General features: G+C 40.2%; 1 protein-coding gene across 5 annotated transcripts in view; it reads right to left on the minus strand.

Moving 5' to 3' along the window:
• Positions 1-5,900: 5,900 nt before the first annotated feature.
• CAPRIN1 (cell cycle associated protein 1) overlaps positions 5,901-22,587 on the minus strand; it is a 33,368-nt gene continuing 16,681 nt past the window's right edge. For 2 of the 5 annotated variants that reach the window (XM_033149985.1, XM_033149975.1), the window contains exons 7-19: positions 19,734-19,871; positions 18,484-18,536; positions 18,313-18,399; positions 15,745-15,900; positions 15,430-15,538; positions 14,921-14,982; positions 12,508-12,618; positions 12,083-12,232; positions 11,728-11,881; positions 11,079-11,273; positions 10,134-10,234; positions 8,632-8,695; positions 5,901-7,196 (exon numbers count right to left, since the gene is read on the minus strand). In XM_033149985.1, the coding sequence (XP_033005876.1) occupies positions 7,132-7,196; positions 8,632-8,695; positions 10,134-10,234; positions 11,079-11,273; positions 11,728-11,881; positions 12,083-12,232; positions 12,508-12,618; positions 14,921-14,982; positions 15,430-15,538; positions 15,745-15,900; positions 18,313-18,399; positions 18,484-18,536; positions 19,734-19,871 (1,445 nt within the window). In that variant the 3' untranslated portion in view covers positions 5,901-7,131. The remainder of the gene's footprint in view (positions 7,197-8,631; positions 8,696-10,133; positions 10,235-11,078; positions 11,274-11,727; positions 11,882-12,082; positions 12,233-12,507; positions 12,619-14,920; positions 14,983-15,429; positions 15,539-15,744; positions 15,901-18,312; positions 18,400-18,483; positions 18,537-19,733; positions 19,872-22,587) is intronic. The other 3 variants (XM_033150015.1, XM_033149995.1, XM_033150005.1) reach the window with 3 other exon arrangements.

Genomic DNA, 22,587 nt, shown 5'->3' on the forward strand with positions numbered 1-22,587 from the left:
CTTCCAATAATCAAGTTTGGGATAGGGATTAACAGTACAATCCTAGGCCTGTCTACTCAGAAGTCTTGTTGAATTCAGAGATAACTCCCTGCCAGATAAGTATGTACAGAATCATAGTCTTAAGGCTAAGCAAATTAACTTGAGATTCAGGAACACAGTTGCATTATAGTCTATAATCATTTGATTCTTCTAGCTCAGTATTGTATACACTGGCCGGGGAGGGGGATTGATTCAGGTATGGCACAATTTCCAGTTTAGCCTACAAGGCAGTGGGCAGCCCAGTCCATTTTGTCGCCTGAGGTGAATCAGGAATTGCCACATCCTGTCCCCACCACCACGCTGTCACACACCCCCACACACTTTCATTGCCACTGAGAGGGGGGCATTCTGGCAGTGGTGGAAGTGGGCAGAACGCTGCCTCTTGTGCTTCCGCTACCGGAAGTAGGCATTACCCAAGATTACACCAACTGCCCCACACCTGAGATCTACATCTTCGGCAGGTGGAGATGTGGCTGTGGTAGCCAGTGAACAATTGGGAGCCTTAAAGTGCATTGCCAATAAACACGTACTCTACCAGAGCCATGGCCCTTACTGATATTGTCAAGATCCAAGCCTCACATGTATATGATTAAGTGTGTTTTCAAATTGCTCCCCAGCAGGGCTTTTTTCAGCCAGAACTCAGGTCCAGCACCTCTCAGATGGGTGCCTCTAAAATGATAAGAAAACAAGGAGAGTTCATGGAGAGTTAAGTGCCTAGTGAGTAGGAAGTGTAGGTAAGTAACTTATTTAAATCACCTGTCTTTTAGGCACATACATGTAAAGTACCTTCTCTAATAGAACAAATCATTTTACAGCCACGTAGCACACACTACATATTTTCATTGTAGTCCACCAATTAGATCAAGGAAGTTTGATTTAGTCCCAGATGTCTGTTTGCGGGGAGAGAAGTGCAGAGCTGGAAAGCAGGAGTCCTAATTTTCTACATTCACACTCAGATATACAAAACATGACTACACAGTAAACAAATATTAACTTCTCAAAAGACAAATATACAGCATAATGGTTATCAGGACTACGTTAAGTGTCATTTGTAATACAGGTCACATTCACACCATATATATAACACACTGGATATCACTCTTAAGGGTGCTGAGGGTTGTGAGACCACCGGTGTTTCCTTGCCAGTTCCCTGGGAATGGGGATTGTGTTAAACCACTGGGAATTAAGAGTTTTGGGAGGGAAATCGAGGACTCCAAAGAAGTCTCAGCACACTTAAGTTTTACAGTGGTCTCAATGTTTTAAATGTATTGCATGAACGTGACCATTCTCTGCAAGTTTTCCTTCTCTATTAGTTGCTGCACGTGAAGCAAGTATCCCAGTGTAGTTGTTTCATCTATGTAGCCTTTACCAATGTGGATGGTCATTGTGAACTTCAGAAAAGTATCCATGAACATTGTTTGAACCACAGTATTAATAAGATTCAACATCACAGGAAGGAGACAGGTTTAAGATGAATCGAAGTGTTGAACATTAGGCAGCTCAACACAGTCAGCCATCAAAACTGATTGCATAACTGATGAGCACAGGGTAGTTCAATGGAAAATACAACCTTCATGGAGATTTTTATTCCCAATGTTTGTTTTTAAAAAGAGTAACAAACTGAAGACAAATACACGACTAATTTGACATTAGTTTCAGAGTTGGATCTGCAGTTTATAACCAATGGGTGTTGCTAGGTTGACACGCTATTTGGCTTGTGCTGCTGCCATTATAGAATTTTGCTTGTAGAATGGTGCTTAAAAGGGGAACTTGATTGACAAAAAAGCTAGTGAGTAAACATGTTTAGCATGAATTTCCAATAGCCAAAGACTAGTATGGGGTAAGATTTTACTACTTCCTGAATCAAGGCAAAACAATGTAACAGCAAAGATGCTGCAGAATAAACAGAGGTGGGAATTCAAGCATCTTCCTCATGGTATGGAATGAACTGACCTTCAATTCATTTCACTGCAGATGAAATATTATGCAGTTTCTCTATTCGGGCATTAACACCCTGAAACATGGGTATCATTCACATATCCACTTTTACATTAACTATAGAGTTGTGAAAGTCTTCTCCATTTTATTAAAATCAGTTCTGGAACCTAGTTTTAACTAGCATTATCTTTTGAAAACTTTGTACTGCTTAATAAGGTAGAGTCTTGACTCTTTTGAAAAAGTAGACTTGTGACTATAGTAATTACACTGAAGAAAGGGGTGGAGAACCTGTGGCCTTTCTAATATTGCTCAGCTCCAACCCCCATCAGTCCCAGCCAGCACGCTCAATGCTCAGCAATGACGGGTGTCTCAGGTTTCCTGAAAATACTATGTGTACCTGATTGCCTGTTTATATTTACATTAGCAGTGAAGTCCCATGTTAGATTCCTTCACTATATGCTGAAATTGCACAACTACGCCAGCAGTGTTGTTTAAATATTACCTGACTTTCACCCTAAAATTATAGGATGGGTTGCAATTTAAAATACATTTAAAAGTTTTTAAAAACTTATTACAAAAATGCAATCACAAAATTTAGGTGTGAAATTATGCAGACACATGCTGCTTCTTTAAACACACACACACAACACAACACACACACACACAGTTGTCTTTAAAATTAGGCTCCCTTCCTTTCTGTGATCTAGGATGCAAATTATCTGTACTGGCAGAAGTTCATTTGGAAGAAACTGGTGGTGAGATTTCAAGTAAAATCATGATTGCTGGTGATGTCAATGTGAAAATAATAAAGCTTATAATAATTTAAATTACATTGTTTTAATGAAAATCCCAGTTCTCAAGCTTTTCCCATACAAGAACTACAAAATAAATGCCTCATTGGGCTGGAGCAGTAAAAGGCAATGGTTCACCAATCTGATCTGCAGTCAAAGTGCAGAATACAGCTGCATAGGCACTAATTTCAATTTCTTCCAGGAACGTCCAAATTAATCGCTAACCCTCAAATTTCTAATTTTTAAAATTCACAATATTTGCATAGATATATTATTACAAGCTTGGCTTTGAACAATTCTAACACAACATGCAATTTAATAGTCACATTAGGCAACAGTCACAAGAGGGGCAACTTACTATACTTTTAATGTACTACTGTAAGCACCTCTTCCTATCCAAATGAAGTGTGTAATTTTTAAAAATGAAGATTGTACATTAATTAAAAGAATGCTAAGCTGATTGCAACAGTAAACTTTGTGTGGGTGAAAAGAGATGAAGAACATTACAGTGGCAACACCAAAATCACATAAAAGGCAGGTAAGGTTTTAAATTGTAATTTCTGTTAAGTGGCAATAGAAACAGGAATGACCCAACACACATTTGAATGTACTGGTGGTATTTAACGAAAAGTAGAATACCAGAGAAAGATGCAGGGCAAAGCTTTGAAAGTTTTTTTTTTTTTAACACCAGTGGTATTTTAACATACACTGAAGTTCAGGAATGTAGGCTGCAGTGGAATTTTTTAAAAATATACATCCAGAGTGTTTGATTCTAAATGTCATTGTTTTTTAATAAAGTCATCAGCTTAAAGGTACTGCAGTTAAAAAACAAGGCGTGAAAACACCAAGGCAGACAAAACAGTTCCATTCACTTAATGTCTACAGATTTTACACATGAGCACTTTTCCTTAGTCTCATATGCAAATGTAACTCCTACATTGCCTTCAATATGTATTTGATTTCTGTTAAAACTGTTTGCCCCACTTTTAACACCATTCAGATGCTTAAATAGTAATAGGAGGGACTCAAACTGCTTTTCATCTTGACTTGTGAGAAAGGTCTAGGAGGATGTAGATGAAGAGTGAACCGATCATGAAGACTGAACACAGAAATTCTATTTTGATGATAAAGCAGTAACTCTAGAATGGGCACCACAAACAGACACACCTTTTAAAAAACAATTCACAATACACCTGTAGATCTCATTACTAGAGACTGTTGTGAAGGGCAGTAGTTTTGCCAGATTAAAAAGGAATTAACAAATGTATTATTGTATCAATATATTAATTAAAAATCTTAAGATCACAACTGAACTTTTGAATCCTGAAAAATAATTGGAGGAAAACACTACGGTTGGCATCTATCTCTCTCGGGAGAAGCACTATCTCATTTCTTTTTGATGGCTGGTCACGGAAGACAGGATGCTAACATACGAATTGATGATCTGAATAAGGCAAATAAATACACCTAATACTGCTCCTAAGTTGTTTGAACTGCAGCTTTTCTATCACAAATAGGCCTCTATTAAATAGTACTTCACTTTTTCCCAAGCTATGAAGGTGGATGACAATTTCCTAATTCAATATAATCATTTAAGATCCAGTGATCATAAAGACTACCACCAGTGAAGTCAAAACATCACCAAATTGGTCTCCAACTCGGGTTGCTTCCAGAAGTGGAACTCTATTAATTGTACACTTCAATGGACAATGGGGAGGTGATGGTTTTGGTTATTCCTCTTCATGCCCAGCAGCCTCCTATGCACCCTGCAAATCTACTCCAAAGGCTTGGATTACCCTTTGGAACAGAATGGAAGTTAACGATTAAGGAAAGGGAAAATGAAAATTCTGTTTCCCTCCCTTCAGCGGAAGTGTCCATTACAGTGATGTCACTTCGGCAAAAAAAATAGATGCAACCCAATGCCTTCTGGTCATGCAGAGTCAATATGGAAAACATTAGGAATCCATAATATTTAGAAGAGTAGAGCTCAACTTTAAGTGTACTTTAGTTTGATTACATTCAAATATAGAAGAGATGAAACACTGAAAAGTTGGCAAAGAAAAACAGTCAACAAATATTCCTCAAATTAGTTTTCCCAATCTTCTCTGAATTATTCCATAACATTGAATGAGAATCTTAGTGCTGTGTTTTGATTTTAAATACAGCAAGGGATTCTGGCTTTTATAGCTACAATATTGTCCCTGAAAGTACAAAAATAGTTGGGTAAAATCTCAGAAGCCAAAGAGAGAGGGTAAGCAGTATTTCCAAAGTATTTAGAATGTATGGCTTGATTGTGCTGCGTGCCTCCTTACAGCCAAAGCTTGCAAAAAAATGTGTAAAATAACCACAAAGCATGCTATTTGCATAATTCATACTTGCACAGCTTTTCTAGACAAAAATTGGGTGTGTGGTTGTGTGTATAATCACACCACAAATTTCTGCATATTTAGCTCCTAAATCTGAACCTTTGGCTTCAGATATTGTACCAACCTGTTAGAAGACTTGCTTAGCTGTATAAAATGGATGGGGGTCACTTTTTAGAAATCCAAAAATGCTATTTGTAAGTACTTAGTAATTACAACCTAGGGCAACCTCAAAGATGAAAGTAGGTAATTCTCATGGTGATAGCTGAAGTCTTTCTCCTTTCTAGATAAATGGAGCTGGGCACAGATGCTAAGTAATTTAAGAAGAAACCACTACTTGCCAATCAGATTTTAAAAACCTATTCTCTTTTTTCAGTTCAATTAACTAGATCCATGAAACAAAAACAGTCTTAAAAGGGGATCAGCACCAATACAAAAAGGGCACTGTGCACACAGAATCAGCCTTCTGTAAATATATTCCCAAATAATTCAGAAACTCCTGTTCAGTGGGTTCCATGGGCTGGACTGCTACATTCAACAGGTGCTATGAATACAATTCTCACTACCTGCTCAAACTTTTATGTACAGCTCATGAGATGGCTTGAATGATCAGCTTCAACAGTCTTCATTGGGTGGGGGGGTGGGGTGGAGAGAGAGAGAGAGAGAGAGAGAGAGAGAGAGAGAGAGAGAGAGAGAGAGAGGATTGCATCTCCTCAGAAGGTAAGTTTTAAGACTCCACAGAAGCTAATACACCTACTAACTTTTTGAATATCTTTGAACGTTAACATTTAAAGTTCTGGGAATGTGCTTCTGAAGTTTCTGTTTCCCTGTTACATTTGCAGTAGTCACTTAAGATACGTTAAAGAATACTTTTTTTATAAACATGTTTTATTTATCTTGCTTAAATCTGTAACTGCTGGCTGTAATTTCCCTTAAAGGGGAAACCGATCCAAACACATACTGGTGCTTTTCAAAAGAGAGCAATTTAAAAGGGCAGCAGCAGGGATTTGAGATTTCTTAAAACCATCAGGCTGCAAAATAGAAATAATGTAACCAAAAGTGTTATGAATATCCATTAATTCCCATCAGTACCGGCATCAGTTATTTGGGCAATAATACAGCAAGATCAAGTATCAGCGGCAGACAAGGAAAAAAAATAAGGAAAGATAATACCAATCCTTACAAATGTCATTGCTATCCCAGAAATGTGTTCAGGAGAGAACTCTTTAACACTTCACATTGCAAACAAATGTGGCCATTCAGATTGCATCTTCTATTTCTTACAGAAAAATTTAAAGTGCCAATCAAAGCCTAATTCTGGGTTTACACAATTATATCAACAGCTACACAAAACAATTAATGCATCCCTTTGCCACAGCAAGTCAGGCCTAATAAAAAAAAAATATGCTGTAACTAAGGGTGTGCCCTAAGCTGTCCATCAGCTTATTAGTTGGGGTATAGGCATCATTTATTATGCATCACAGATGTTCAGTGCTTCAGTCTAACAGAAAAAGCTGAAATGCAGTTGCTCTGTCAAACCACAATTCGCTTCTTCCATCTTCCTTTCATGTAAAAGTTTAAATACACCAATTTTCTGAGTAAAACATTTAGGGATTTAGATATTTTTATCCGAATTTGCTGCAGCACTATATAATGTCAATGGAGTCAGTGGGGTTATTTCTGCTTGTTCAGTTAACTATGGAAAATTTCATAACCCTAAAACTGCCATTTTTGCTTTTAATCAGAGCAAGGGTAAAAATTCTGGATCTCATGTGCAAGGCTCAAGATGATGCTTAGGATAGAACATGCAGAGTAAACGTCGTTTCTTTCCATATCCAGGTATAAAGCTGACAACTGTAGTCTTGTCTTTATGGGCAATGAAAATAATCCCTTTACTATGAACTTCCTATAAAGGAGAACCAAGAGATAACTCTTCTGGAACATGTATGGTACACTGGCCAGTGTGTTTTTGGCGTTTAAATGTAATCCTGTGAATTAGTTTAATTCACTTGCTGAGCATTCATTTGAGGCATCCCTCTGTTGGGTCTTGGGGGCCCTCCACGACCTAGAAAATAAAAATAGCATTTTATTTTTGGATCAAATGAGATCCTTTAATAGTCAGAATGGCTGCCTCTCTAAAGTCTGGTCCCTTACTATGTTTGTTTAATAAATGCCTAGAGACAATAAGAAGAGGACTGATAACCTGTTCGCTTACCAGGTGAAGACAGGCTTTGAATGTACACAAACAACTTACTTACACCAGTCTTAAACCTTTGTTCCAAATGCCTGCCATCCTACAACCAATAAGCCATAAACTCCATTTCAATGGCACCTGAACACAACTACAAGGTACTATTGAAATGTAGTAACTGACTTTAACAGTATTGTATACAGTTCTAAAACAAAATATAGTATAGACAATTGCCAGTGTGCTGATCCAAGAGACTAAAAGGGCAGTATCTGGTTAAAACAACTTCCAGTGGCTCTATTTCGTATTTCGGTACATCAAAGCAATCATAAGAAATTCCTATAATTTACTTTCGTTCAATGGATTTTCTGGAAGGATTTATAATAAAGTTTGCACTAGATGAGATTTAGCTATCTTTTCCCCTCATCTTAAGTCCTACATCCATTTTCAGCTGGTCCATTAAAAAATGATTGGCTTCTATCCACTCAAGTGCAGTCATAGTGTCAACATGTAGAGTCCCCCACCCACAAGACTAAAAAGCCCTTCCTCCCACCAAGTGTGAATACATTGGTGACATAAAGGAGCACTGCGGGGAACTAAATACCTGTTTACGTGCTTCCTATAGCACCATCCAGCTTCCTTCTGCACATCCTGTGCTCATAATGGCAAGGGAAATTTGGGGTGGGGTGGGGTGGGGTGGGGTAAGAGGCTCTACTGAGCCCTCTGGAATGAATTCTTGCACAGGGAGTACACCCACACTTGACTGAACTGCAGCCACTGCTTTGCTTATTTTCCAATTGCAAACTATTTTGTACACTTAAGTATAAAGCAGCAAACAGAATAAAGTTGTAAATATGTACGCTATTTACATGCGAAATTGAGTAGGTATTTTTTAACAGATTCCATCTGGATACAAGAATATAGCATCTTATGTAGCTGAAAACAGAATTTCTGAACAGGCTACAAATAATGCAAGATCTTTATTGAAATCCAAGTAGCAATAGCAAAATACAAAAGCAGACACTATTGGAGCTTGCCAAACATTTTTTCACAGCAGAATTACACACCTCACAATTGGGTAAGCTTACATTTTCAACAGTTGCTTGGGCAAGGAATAAAAAGCAACCTAGTAGCCTTAAATAAAAGCCGAGAAAGGAAGTTTAACAATATACAGTTCAAAAATCAAATTCATGAACAACTTTCAACAAATGTCTACAACAGTTAAATACATTTGAACTGAAACAGCTGAAAGTCTGCAACTCCTAAGAACTTCTCTACAGATTCAATCAGAGATTCACCACTTGAATATTACCTCGAGGGGCTCCCCGAGGACCACTTTGTCCAGAGCCACGCTTGAAATTCTGTTGATATCCATCCTAGAAAAAAAGATGACCAAACAGAAGTGCAACAAGTTTCATTAAAATGGTATTAAAAGTTTGTCATTTCAGTATTTTATTTCAGGATATAATTTTTGGAAGTCCCTGTCCAGGATCCAAATGGGCATATGTGCTATTTTAGTCACATCCTTAAAAGCCATTTCAGAAGACTGGGGGACAAGGGGATGCAGCTACAAGAGAAAGCCATTAGCACCCTTCCTTTCTTGTGCACGCACAGAAATGCTTTCTGTTCACACATGGGGCAGATGGAATTCTGCCCCCGGGGAATCAAAACCCAGAAAATGACAAGCTGGAATTTGAACACAATATTGCAATGTCCCTAAGAACAGAGTTCTAGTCAATCTAGAACAAGAGACTTGCAATGGTGTTCAGGAGGGGTGGGGGGAGAAGACAAGAATTTGGAGTGGTGAAAGAATACCATTTTTCTCAACTTCCACCCATCCCCTGGTGATCCTATGTTGTTCCATATAGCACTAGGCAGTTGCCCACCCCAACCCACAGTATTTTGTAACTATTTGAGGCAGGGGAAGAGAAGCACAAGCATCTTTTTTCATTTCCTTCCTCCTGAGAAAGCCACCACTTCGCTTAGGGAGGAGAGTTAAGCTTTTTAACCACACAGCACTCATTCCCTCCCAACGTGAACCCTCTGCAGCTCCAGGACACTTACTATATGCTGTCAGGGGCTTGAGTAGGCCAACTTCCTATCTCTGTCTGCCCTCTCCCCTCCCTTCAAATGACACACTTTCTGTGTCTCAACTCAACCACAGGTTTAACTGATAAGATTCTCAAAGCCTGCTGGACCTCTGGTTTCTTTAGACAACAGATGGGGAACCTTTGGCTTTCCGGATGCTCCTGAACTACAACTTCCATCAACCTCAGCAAACATGGCCATTGGCTAGGCATGATGAGAGTTGTAATCCAAAAACATTTAGAAGACCAAAGCTCCCCCACATCTGCTTTAGACCCTCCTCTCTCTTGGCCATCAGCAGTTCAAGTTCACAGATTGCTGTCAGATATTTTGGGGTAGCTCAAGTTAACAAACTGCCTTATAATTGGCAGTATGATTCTATACTTCTATATACTTGAGTTATGTAGAAACTTATCCCTTATTCTTTGGTGAGCTCATTTTGCTTCTCAATTGATAAGCCCCTGACCTAGTAATGTCAGTACTAAAAGGAGTATGATGACAAATGGCTGCAGTCTAATAAAGCAGACTAGGAGGCAGAAAGTATATAGGCAGTGGCCTATTTGTACCCAATAGGAAAACTTTTAACCAAGAATTTCTAAAAGTAATTTTATCTTTAGGTTAAAAATCAATCCGAATATTAATTTCTTATGCAACAAAACTTCTATTAAAATATGCATTTTCTCAAGCATTATAAACTAGGGAACTCTTTTCACTGTTCTATCAACTTACCCGCTGGTAGGTGGAATAGTCGCGAGGAGCACTGAATTGTGCCTGTGTGTAACCACTATTTGGAGTGTTGGAAAATGAAGGGCGGTAGCCATCATAACCTCCTAAAAATCAGAAGGGAAAACTAATTGAAAAGTATTGCATACCTTATAAAGGATATATGAATATATTCAGAATAAAGCAACATTCAATTTAAGGAAAATATATTCTGTATTAAAGAAAGCATGACAAAGGTCATCTAAGAGATTGAGAGAAAAAATACGCCGGAAGGAAAAATTTCAAGCTGGTAAGCTTTCAGTATAGACATTGTCGTTGTAGTCCAATATCATCTTGGGACCCAAGTACAGTGGCAGACTTTTACAATGCAATAATGTGCAGCAGAAAAATACAGTATGTGTCACACCTAACCCTTCCTGATACAAAATAAATGGATACACGTATAAAATGCACCTGGGTTCCTGGGCACTATTCATTGTCTTCAGTTTTGTTCAAGACTTCACATTGTGTGCAATATATATTTAGCAATGTCATTATTTAAAGTGATTTAATAAATGCAGGCACCAAAATAAAGAATCCCACCAAATGCCATAGTCTGAATAAATGAAAGACTTGCTTTTGTAAGCCAAGGAAGTAACAAGCCCTGAAAAAGATGCAGCCATTTAGCAGGTTACAAAAATGGAAAGTCAGTTTCATACTACATCATGTTATGTTTCCAGTCAAACAACTCTATTGTTAGTTCACGCTCATAGCTTGCTGTCATGTAGTTTTTACTTAGTACCATATGCACTAATATTATAACAGAGCAAAAGCAGCAGCAAGCTTAGACCACTCTGTAGTACATTATATGAAAAAAAATCAAAGCATGCCACTACAATGCTTAAGCTTCTGGACAGTTTGCATTTCTGGAAAACATTCAGAATTAGTCTCAAAAGGTTTTTAAGTTTTTACCTCTAAACCCATTGGCTGGTCCCCTGTATCCATTCATTAAGCCTCGAGTGCCGCGTGATCCACCACGAGACACTCCTCGGCTGTTATAATAAGGCTGACTGTTACGTGGGAACCCAGTATTCTGTTGTGGAGGCTGCTGGTGGTTACCTGCCACTTGATGGGACTGGTCCGGGGAACCATGGTAGGTGCCAACCACTAAAATGAAGAGAGAGAGAAGAAAGAAGTGCAAAAAGCTTGAATTTACTTATAATTCCAGTTTCCTAAAGACTCAAATAATATCAAGCTAACTCACCAATGAACTTTGCTTAACAGCCACCAAGTACGACAGTAAATGTTTACCTACCTAAAGAAAGATTGTTTGCAGAATTAAATTGAACATTGCAGTCTAAATACCCTGATCATTGAGAATGTTCTCTGGATGTCCTTTGGCATAACCACACAGATTTAATTTGATAGTGCTTAACATTTGGGAGGTGAATTTTTATTTCATGTCCCTACAAATACTATAAAACTTCCTTCCACCTCACCATACATGCTTGAAATGCTACTTAAACAGGATCAATCGAGATATGCTTTGTTTGTTCTACATTATCTTGAAAACTTATCTTTTCAGAATGAAGCATTCAAGTTCTATCTTTCACAAGTTTACCTGTCTGAAGCTGCTGTTCTTGCTGAAGTTCCGATTGCTCTACTTGGTGAGGCTGATTGGAGAAAGGCTGGCTGTAACTGGTCTGGTACTGATTTTGTTGCTTTAAAGTTTCTGGCTCATTGACAGGAGGAACAGGTGCATTCATGTTAAATACCTATATGAGAAGTAAATGAGAACCAAAGAGATTCAATATTTTGAATAAATTGATAAATTACCAAATACACTTTGCAACTTTTAGAAAGCTAAATGTCTTGGAAACTACTAATGTCCACAGTACAATTAACCACTATGTAATCAAGATGCGGACTTCCAAATGTTTTGCAATCTATAAGAAGTATGATTGTTTAGTACTTACTGTCTGCATGGACTGGAATGGAGCTGCATTAACATTGATTCCGCTGCTATGCAAAGGTTTGCTAGAGGCAGCCTGAAATACCTGAGGCTGGGATGCAGCTGGAAGAGGCGATGATGTTGGTGTCTGATCTGCACTTAAGGTTATTGAAGCCTGCCAAATAAATTTCAATCTGATGTTAGTAAGTCATGAATCAACTTCATATGACATCATATTATAAAAGCATAGGTAACTGATGGCCAAGCATTCCCAAGACAAGGCTAAGCTAAGATCCCTACTTATATAACACTTATTATCATGCTCTATGTCTTTGAGATACGGACCTAAGCATTGTCCCTCTACACTACACCCATATAAATGAAGTTCTTGAGCAGGTTACACTGAACCAGTAATGTCCCTCCTCCCCTTGCCAAGCAAAATGAACTTGCCTGAATCTGGTCAATTGATTCTTTCTGAGGCCGTTGTTCTGTTGAATGAGAAGGCTGATACATGGGCTGGGGTGCTGTATATCCCTCACTTGTGGAAGAAACCAAGGGGACCTGTCAAAGTTTTAAAATTAAGCAGATACTCCTGCCAGGGCCTCTGGGTAAATTTCTTGCTATGAATCTCTCATGGTTTTACTGACATCTGCACTAACAACATTCTTTTGCTCAGTTCAATTACCTTTAGATTACCTTTAGTATTCATTTCTCCCAGTAAACAATTACCAGTTTTGCCAAAAGTTTTATTTTGCAAGTTTCCATCACAGCCAGATGAAAAAAACATTTTGCTAAAATTTTGCCACATTTTAGTATTTGCAGAACTGCATGCAAACATACCGTATATCGCGGCGTATAAGGCGACTCGGCGTATAAGACGACCCCCCAACTTTTAATGCGAAAAAACAGAGTTTGGGGTATACTCACCCAGCCCGGGATCCATGGCTGCTGAGGCGGCGGCAGCGGCGGGGAGAGCGTCCCCCGCGCCACACAGGAGATTTCCGCGCTTGCCGCCCAAGCGCACAGCGGCCCCCATGGCTGCTGAGGCGGCGGCAGCGACGAGAAGCTCCCCGTCGCCGCAAAGGAGGCCTCCGCGCTTCCTGCTGAAGCGCAGGACGGCCTCCACGGCTGCTGAGGCGTCGGCAGCGACGCCTGGGGCAGCGGGGAGAAGCTCCCCGTCGCCCCAAAGGAGGCCTCCGAGCTTGCCGCTGAAGCGCAGGACGGCCTCCACGGCTGCTGAGGCGTCGGCAGCGACGCCTGGGGCAGCGGGGAGAAGCTCCCCGTCGCCCCAAAGGAGGCCTCCGCGCTTCCTGCTGAAGCGCAGGACGGCCTCCACAGCTGCTGAGGCGTCGGCAGCGACGCCTGGGGCAGCGGGGAGAAGCTCCCCGTCGCCGCAAAGGAGGCCTCCGCGCTTCCTGCTGAAGCGCAGGACGGCCTCCACGGCTGCTGAGGCGTCGGCAGCGACGCCTGGGGCAGCGGGGAGAAGCTCCCCGTCGCCCCAAAGGAGGCCTCCGCGCTTGCCGCTGAAGCGCAGGACGGCCTCCACGGCTGCTGAGGCGTCGGCAGCGACGCCTGGGGCAGCGGGGAGAAGCTCCCCGTCGCCGCAAAGGAGGCCTCCGCGCTTCCTGCTGAAGCGCAGGACGGCCTCCACGGCTGCTGAGGCGTCAGCAGCGACGCCTGGGGCAGCGGGGAGAAGCTCCCCGTCGCCCCAAAGGAGGCCTCCGCGCTTGCCGCTGAAGCGCAGGACGGCCTCCACGGCTGCTGAGGCGTCGGCAGCGACGCCTGGGGCAGCGGGGAGAAGCTCCCCGTCGCCCCAAAGGAGGCCTCCGCGCTTCCTGCTGAAGCGCAGGACGGCCTCCACGGCTGCTGAGGCGTCGGCAGCGACGCCTGGGGCAGCGGGGAGAAGCTCCCCGTCGCCCCAAAGGAGGCCTCCGCGCTTCCTGCTGAAGCGCAGGACGGCCTCCACGGCTGCTGAGGCGTCGGCAGCGACGCCTGGGGCAGCGGGGAGAAGCTCCCCGTCGCCGCAAAGGAGGCCTCCGCGCTTCCTGCTGAAGCGCAGGACGGCCTCCACGGCTGCTGAGGCGTCGGCAGCGACGCCTGGGGCAGCGGGGAGAAGCTCCCCGTCGCCCCAAAGGAGGCCTCAGCGCTTGCCGCTGAAGCGCAGGACGGCCTCCACGGCTGCTGAGGCGTCGGCAGCGACGCCTGGGGCAGCGGGGAGAACCTCCCCGTCGCCGCACAGGAAGCCTCCGCGCTTGCCGCCCACGCCCAGCCCGGGCTCCATGGCGGCTGAGGCAGCGGTTGCGGCTGGAGCGCCGGGGAGAGGCTCCATGCAGCCAGTGGCGGGGCGGAACTCCGGGTCATGATGTTGCCGGCGTACAAGACGACCCCCGACTTCAGAGAAGATTTTTCGGGCTTAAAAAGTCGTCTTATACGCCGCGATATACGGTAGATGTTCATACTCCTGAGTGCAGGCTAATACTAATTTCAAAATACTTGGGCCAATGATAAGGACTTTCACATGATGGGGGCAGGAATAGGCCTCAGACATTCCTGACAACACACAATTTAAAAGCTTGTTATGAGCTAGGTGAACTGAGCTTACAATACACACATTATTCATCAGATATGGATGTTTCTTTCAATTCCCTGCAGAGTGGGAAGAAAACTCAGATAGGCAAAACGTTCATATGGGGACTACTGAGGACAAATCCCAAGCCCAAATATGTAGTAACAGGAATCTGCCTTACAGAGCACCAAAAGATTGGTGCTTCTCGCTTGCCTATGCTGACTGGCAGCCGCTCTCCAGGGTTTTTTGGGAACAGAGAGAAAATTCAGCCAATAGTTGTCCAGGTACAGTTCTTACCTGTGTGGCTTCAGGTTGGGCAGGAACCTGGGTGGATTGCGCAAGCCTTGATTCAGTATGAACTGGAAATACAGTAATATTACCCATAATAAAATAGCGTGTGTATTAAATGTTATCTAAACTACTGTATATTTGCTTAATATAAGCGTATATATTTCTGCTGTATAATACTGCATTGAAATTAAACATTAATTTTTCACATAAGACCTAACAGCTGCAAGCACAGAATCAGATTGTATCTGATTTTTTATTAATCAACTACTTGCTCTTTGTTCAGTATTTACAAGCCTGGCATCAAACAGACTTCATCAGAATATAAAAAGTAGTTCACATCCTACTAGCCTCATTTGAAAACCTGTAAGATGACAAATGTTTCTACCAATCAACTCCCTTGACAATATTTAAATAATGCATATTTCTAGATTTAGATTTCTGAAGTCTTTGTAACTTAGTACTTCCAACTATACCAAAATCTTACTCCAACTAGATACTAATTTGATTTTACCAACCTGGAGGGCAAACCATTTGGGGCATATCCAAGTTTTGTGCTGGATTCATAGGCTGAGCTGAAACAATGGCAGGGTCGAGTGTCTGATTCTCAAATTCCAACATGGAGTCCTAGATAATTAAGACAAGATTCAAGCAAGCTACACAAGAAACAGAATCCCTTCAAAAGTAACCAGCAAGCCAGCCAGGGCTGACCTCTCTGAATTAAATGAATGCAAGTGAAATGTGCCCAATTTCAACTGGACTGTAGTCTATTTTTCTAATTCCCAAGAATCCCTTTTGACCAAATCCAACTATGAATAAGGAAAACAACATACCTGCATGAAGTTGTAGGGGCCTTGCATTTGTGCCATAAGGTCCTGTACTCGTTGTCTCCTAACAAGAGGATCTGCTTGAGCCACAGCAGTAAGTGTATGGGCATCTGGAACTGGAGGAGATGTAGCCTGTGGCTGTTGCTGGAGCGAATTTACCACCTACATCAGAAATGGCCAACACTGAGAGTCAGTCTGTCAGTTTCAGTTACTGGCCCACTATTATTATCACAACCGCTAAACTGGATGTGCAAAATATGATATGTAAAAGAATGCATTTCCTGCAAAGGAAAGCATTCTCTTTTTTAAATGAGTATCATAACTTAGTATCGCTGCTTGTTCAGCTTCACTAAAGATAGAGAAGTGAAAGTTGGCTGTAGTGAAAGTCGCGGGCACTAACATCTGACAATCCACCACTGAAACCCCTTTACTGTCAGCATCTATTTTGCTCACATGCTTTTGATGTTGATTGGTAATATAATGAATAATGTTAATTTTAATCCAGACTGACAATCTAATGGGTTCTGCTTGTGTTCAAGCATCTTTATCAAACATTCCCACTCATCAGTTATTCAACAGGAATATGAGGAAAACTGGCTCTGATGTTGTGCAAAGTATATAAATGCAGTTCTTTCCTCTGCAAGAATATATGTTGCAAGATCAAAGCAAAAAGGAAAATTTATCAACAGAGTTAATTTGTGTTCCTTGAAAATATGTAAAATGTCCCCATGCATTTTGCTATTGCGTGCACGCATGCTGCTTTTAGAATGCAATTGCATTTTGACATTTGAGGCTTTGAATGGCTGAAGGCAAGGCTTGAAGTCCAGTTGTGCATTGAATTATTTCCATTGTTCAAGAGAGATTTCAAAGTTCTTTTTGCCTTTTGCAGACTCAGGAAATACTGGACTGCAGATACTTTATTTTAATGAACTTTATACTACAAATGCCTGTGGAGAAAATGGAAGGTGAAACTTGAGCAGTGTTACTAATAAATGAAGTTGTTTCCACAGGAAACAGGTGTTCATGTGTATAAATTGCTCAAAATATATCTACAATTAGCCCTATAGCATCTAATGCAGTGATAGGTAATTTCTGATTCTCCAGATGTTATCCCAGCAAACCCAGCCAGCATCGCCCACAGTCTGGGACAATAGAAGGCATAGTTCAGCAACAGCTGGAGAGCCAAAGGACAGTCAACCCTGGTCTGATTAAACACTTGTGGTGCCACATGTTAGAGGCATTAAGGCAAGCAATGCAGTTTTAAATAGTCAAGGAACCATCAGCATTATCCAATACCTTCAAATTTTATAAGATTGAACTCCAAAATAGAGTGAACTCCAAAACCTGGTTATCCCAGAACCAACATTTAAAGTCACATCGTGGCTGAAAATGCACTGGTAATACTGCTGTAGTAATGTATCTTGTACATATAGTTCATTGCACTTTTTTACTCTATTTAAAGCTCTTCTTTTTTTTACTAATGCAGACACTTGGGGATAGGTTTCCTGCCAAAACGTTTTCTTCTAATGCTAGAAAGTTCTGAGCGTTTCACTGAGCAGGCAGAATCCATATGTGAGACCGCGGAGACCATGAAGAATTAAAATAGCTTTAATGTTCTTATTATCCAGAATTTCAAATGTAACATTTTTATCTCAGGACCAGGAGAAACACACACACACACACAGTTACTGTTACAATCTTAGGTAACAATTCTTTAAAAAACAAACAAACCACTATTTCATTTATAACCATCAACATTTATCACAGATAGCCTTGCAACTACAAATGTTAAATGCTTGTGGCTTTTAATGGTATATTGAAATTCCACATAAAATGCTGCATCCTGGCTTTAAGGTAGATGAACAAAATGTTACAAAGTCTACTTCAGATAGTCAACTGACAGATGCACCATCTCTTCAAAGGCTGAAGACAACTGTGGACAAAGCTGTAAAAATTACAATTAGTTTATATTCTAGAGTTAGAGTGAACCAATGTTTTGTAGAGTTCTACCATTCTGAAAACATCTGTTCTCCCTAATGGATGGGTTCATTCCAATTTGTTAATGAAAACTATCTTAGGACAGACAGCATGCTGTAATTACAAAGACTCCTGGAATATAAATATAAATCTCAGTTACACTATTTTACATATGGGAAGGTTTAGTGACTGTAGGAGAGCGTTTAAGAACAGATATAGGCTTGGATCCCTTCCTGCTTACTTCAACCCCCTGAGCAATCTAAAAAGCTGCTTCTAAGTCTCAGATTCTACAGAACAGTGTCAGAAGTAGCACTGAGAGCTACAGAGGAAGTAGGATACTGGCAGAAATAAGAAGAGGGAACTTGTATAAACACCTTTGTATCTGAGCCATTTTCTTCTAACTTGTCAGTCTACTTTTAGTTGTGTACTAGCTTTATGAAATGTGACTTAGTTTACCGGTACATTTCGAAAATTAGCTGTGGGCAATAGCTCAATCATGCTAAAAGACCACAATTCTCTTTAGATTTACAGCTGCATTCAAGCTACGAGGGAATGAAAACAGATTGTAATGTTACCTAAACATTCAGAACACCTTACCTCAACAGTTTCAACTGTCCACTCATCTACCTGTTCCTTCTCACTACTGCTGAACTGAGTCTCTGCCATGAACTGTCTGTTTACATACTAAAATAAAAGTGAGAGAGTACAACAGTAAGACAGTAGCATTCATTTTTAAAAGGTGCCTACAATCTTTCCACTGTTTAGTACCTCTGTTGATTCAACTTCACTGGGTTCAGTGTATTCTTCCGTTGGTTCTGGCTCTAAGAGGAAAATACATGATTTTAGGTAAAGCTATACTGAAACATAATACATAACCTCACACTTTTAGTTTACTGTTACCTTACAATTTTTATTTACTATTAACAATTTTAGTAGAGATACATTCATAAAAGAAACCACTTTTGCAGTGTTCTGAGGTGGTATTTGGAACTTATATTTGGTGCTTTTGTTTTTACTATTTATTTTGCGTTTTTTGTTTTGAGGCTTTTTCAGTTAATTTGTTTTTGTGACTGTGTGGATCCCAGTTCAGCTACTGATTGATTGATTGATTGATTGATTATGTGACTGCAGAATGGATAAAAGCCCCCCCCCCCATCCAAACAATGACTATCATCACTGCAGGGAAGAAAAAAATAATAATTTTAATAGTTATCATCTACAATACTCGTTTATTTATTTTATAGTACAGTATGTTGTTTATTGCTTTCATTTTATGGATCAATGGTCTCATAAGATAGTAAGATTCATGCTAAATTGCTGTTTTAGGGGTTGTTTTTAGAAGTCAGGAATGGATTAATCCGTTTTGCATTACTTCCTGGTTCTGGAACTCTTTGATTTTGGAACAGACTTCCGGAACAGATTAAGTTTGAAAAACCGAGGTACCACTGTAGTTAAATTTTAAGTACTTAAGAATTTAGTATATATACAAGACGAAGGTTGGTCATAAAAAGCACCCTGTAAAGGAAACATTGGGACGTGGGGGGCGCTGTGGTCTAAACCACTGAGCCTAGGGCTTGCTGATCGGAAGGTCGGCGGTTCAAAACCCAGTGACGGGGTGAGCTCCCGTTGCTTGGTCCCAGCTCCTGCCAACCTAGCAGTTTGAAAGCACATCAAAGTGCAAGTAGATAAATAGGTACCACTCTGGCAACCCCAGAGACGTCTGCGACTGCACTTAACTGTCAGGAGTCCTTTAACTTAACAAAGGAAACATACCCACACTACAAACTTTACCTGGTTTAGAGAACTACAGGTTGTTTGGGGAAAGCCACAGAAAGTTTTTAAAATGAGTTTTAGTTTGTAGGCAAGATATAACCAGTTACACAAGATTCTAGTTTTCCATGGCCGACTCCAATAAAATAGTACAGGTTTCAGTAAGCCTATAAATCTATGCACATTAACTTGGAAATAAAACACATTAATAAGCCTCGGATTAGGCTCCAAATGTATTTTTTAGTTACCAGTTTCTGCAACAGCATCTTCGACTGTGGGTGCAGGCAAAGTCTCCTCTTCTTCACATATTCCGTTCTGATGGTTATGAGTACTGTCAAAGTAACTTGTTTGAAGAATGCGTTCAATAACTTCTCTTAGGGCTTTATCTGTTATAAAAACACACACAGATTTTTAAAACTGTTTCACCCACTAAATAACTGAGCATTTTAATTTTATCAAATTATTTTATTATTATAACACTAACAAAGGGCATCTCAGATTAATACCTTGCACTACCCACAAAACAACCATCTAAATTTTTGCATTGTTCATTTTTAAATAAGGACGTAAGTTGAAAGTCATCATATGTAAATCCAAATTCTTCAAGAATAAACTTGTGTATCAATGGATGATGCACACAAAATTCAACAAATTAGAATTTTGGCTCTTCAGTGTTTCTGAAAGTTAAAAAACTATCCAAAGCCTACATGCAGGAATGAGATCTCCTGACTTGTTAACTTTCACTAACATGACAATGGAAGAAAGGCACGATAGAATAAAAACGTGAATTACTTGTCTAAAGGTAATATCCAATACTAATTATACCTAGTGTACACCCACTGAAATAAATGGAAACAAGTATCTTAAGTACATTGCTTTCAATTGGTCTACTCAAAGTATGACTTGGTCAGGTATTATCCTAAGTGGTCATGCCACATATAAAATAGGCAAGGAAAAAATAAATCATCTGAAGAGAGAAAAGGAAATAGAACCTCTACACAAGCAAGAATGAGACCATTTTTCTGTACTGTTATATGGTGCAATTTGTCTATCACTGAAGCCACAGGTGTATTAAGTAGAAGAAAAACTGATAGGCCAAGCTCAAGTTTAATAGAGGAACTGAGTAGTCAGGACTAAACTAAGGTCTCAAGTAGGTAGAGGATCCCAATAAATGTCTGTAATGAACAACATATTGAGAAGGGTCTGAAATTGTAGCACTATGCAAGACGACAGGTAACTGATAGGTATTTGTATACTATTTTGACAGATAAAGCAAAACAAGATCAGCAGAGAAGAAACAGAATTTTTTGCAAAGAAAGGATATAGGCGATGGATATAAAGCTATAGAAACCTCTCAATAGAAATGACTTTGATATGTAAGTTATCCCAAATTCTAAGGTATACACCAGGCATAGCCAAACTTGGCCCTCCAGCTGTTTTTTGGACTACAACTCCCATCACCCCTAGCTAAAAGGACCAGTGGTCAGGGATGATGGGAACTGTAGTTCAAAAACAGCGGGAGGGTCAAGTTTGGCCATGCCTGGTATACGCTTTACTGGTATACACTATACTGATGATCCCTCTGAGTGAAGAGGGACACAGCAAACCTGCTGAAATATATGGGAGGTAACTATTCAGTCTTGGTCAATCTGACCAACATGCAGTATGGACAGATGTCTCCACTGAAATGCTACCTTGATGCTCGCCAAAGGCAAATTCAAAGCTCTGGGTGAAGTGACTGGATGTTGACACTTGAAAAAGACGGGTAATATATGCCTAGGCTTGATATAATTGTATCTTGAGTATGCTTTTGCAGGTGTGATAGGAAGGCATAGAAAAAAGATTTTATCAGTTGCATCTGAACAATCTTGACAGTTCTGCCAAAAAATGGCATGGCATAGTAAGCAGTCTAGGGATCGAAGAAACTCCTAGACATGATAGGCACCTATTGTGCATTTCCAAGGAACAGAAAAGGCTGTCGAGTTCATATTTCTAAGTTCCAGCCTTCCCCAAGGATTCAGTAGAATCATATATGAGTGATGCATCCCTGCAAAACTCTTAAGACAGCTTATAAATAAAATGTAGACAGAGACAGCAATGCAGAAGTGTTTAGAAAGGTGTGTTCAAATCAACAAGTGTTCACTTAATACCAAGTTGAATTTTCCCAGTTAAAGTGGCAGACAGCAGGTTTAAGACACACAAAAAATACATTGTGATACAAAGCAATTCCCTCATTGAGATAACAAAAAGAGCTCCATCAATGACAGGAAGCCATAGCATTCAGGACAGCAGCTTCCATACACAGATACAGTACCTCAAATTAACACTAAGTAGTGGTGTTCAGCAACCAGATGTACTGTGTATTTATGTCCTGTCTGAGAGCTATGCAGATCATTCATGAGACCTAGCATAGCAATATTAGCAGGTCATCTTATAGGTGGCTTAATCTAAACACACACATCCTGGACTCAATTTTACGTATGCACTGCAAATGAATATTATGGGAGATAAACTATGATCTCAACCACTAAACCAGTAACTGAAACATGAAAACTATTTAAACCTAGATTATTAAAATGACCAACAGTTTCAACACACAAGTGGTACCCTTTAAACAAAAATAGCTTAGATAAACTTTTAATGATAAAACTCCTCAGCAAATATGACTAAATATAGTAAATTAAATACACTACTCTTGATTTGGTTTTTTATTAACATACTTCCAAATATAAATTCTTCCACCATAGCTTCTTCCAGCCATTGTAACAATTATTTTTGAAATAATGTTCTCCACTCCTTTAACTGTGAACAATTCTTCAGAAGGCTCTGGATTTATATCCCAACTATGACTGTGGACAGCAATTCCATACCTTTTATGTATGACCACATTGTACTTAGGCATCTGTACGCTGTACATGGGAGATTCCATCAAACCATCTGAATCTAGTTTCTTTAGTGTATTTGCTGCAAAATTTTGCTCCAGCCATCAGTTACTTCTCTCTTTAACTTGAAGGCCTGTGAAATTATCTGTTTTACTACGTCAAATGACACTTTGAATTGCTAACCCAATTTCTGGAAAGCAAGTGTTGCTAAGCGGTCACA

The sequence above is a fragment of the Lacerta agilis genome, chromosome 1, assembly GCF_009819535.1.
Source record: "Lacerta agilis isolate rLacAgi1 chromosome 1, rLacAgi1.pri, whole genome shotgun sequence".
Classification (NCBI taxonomy): Eukaryota; Metazoa; Chordata; class Lepidosauria; order Squamata; family Lacertidae; genus Lacerta; species Lacerta agilis.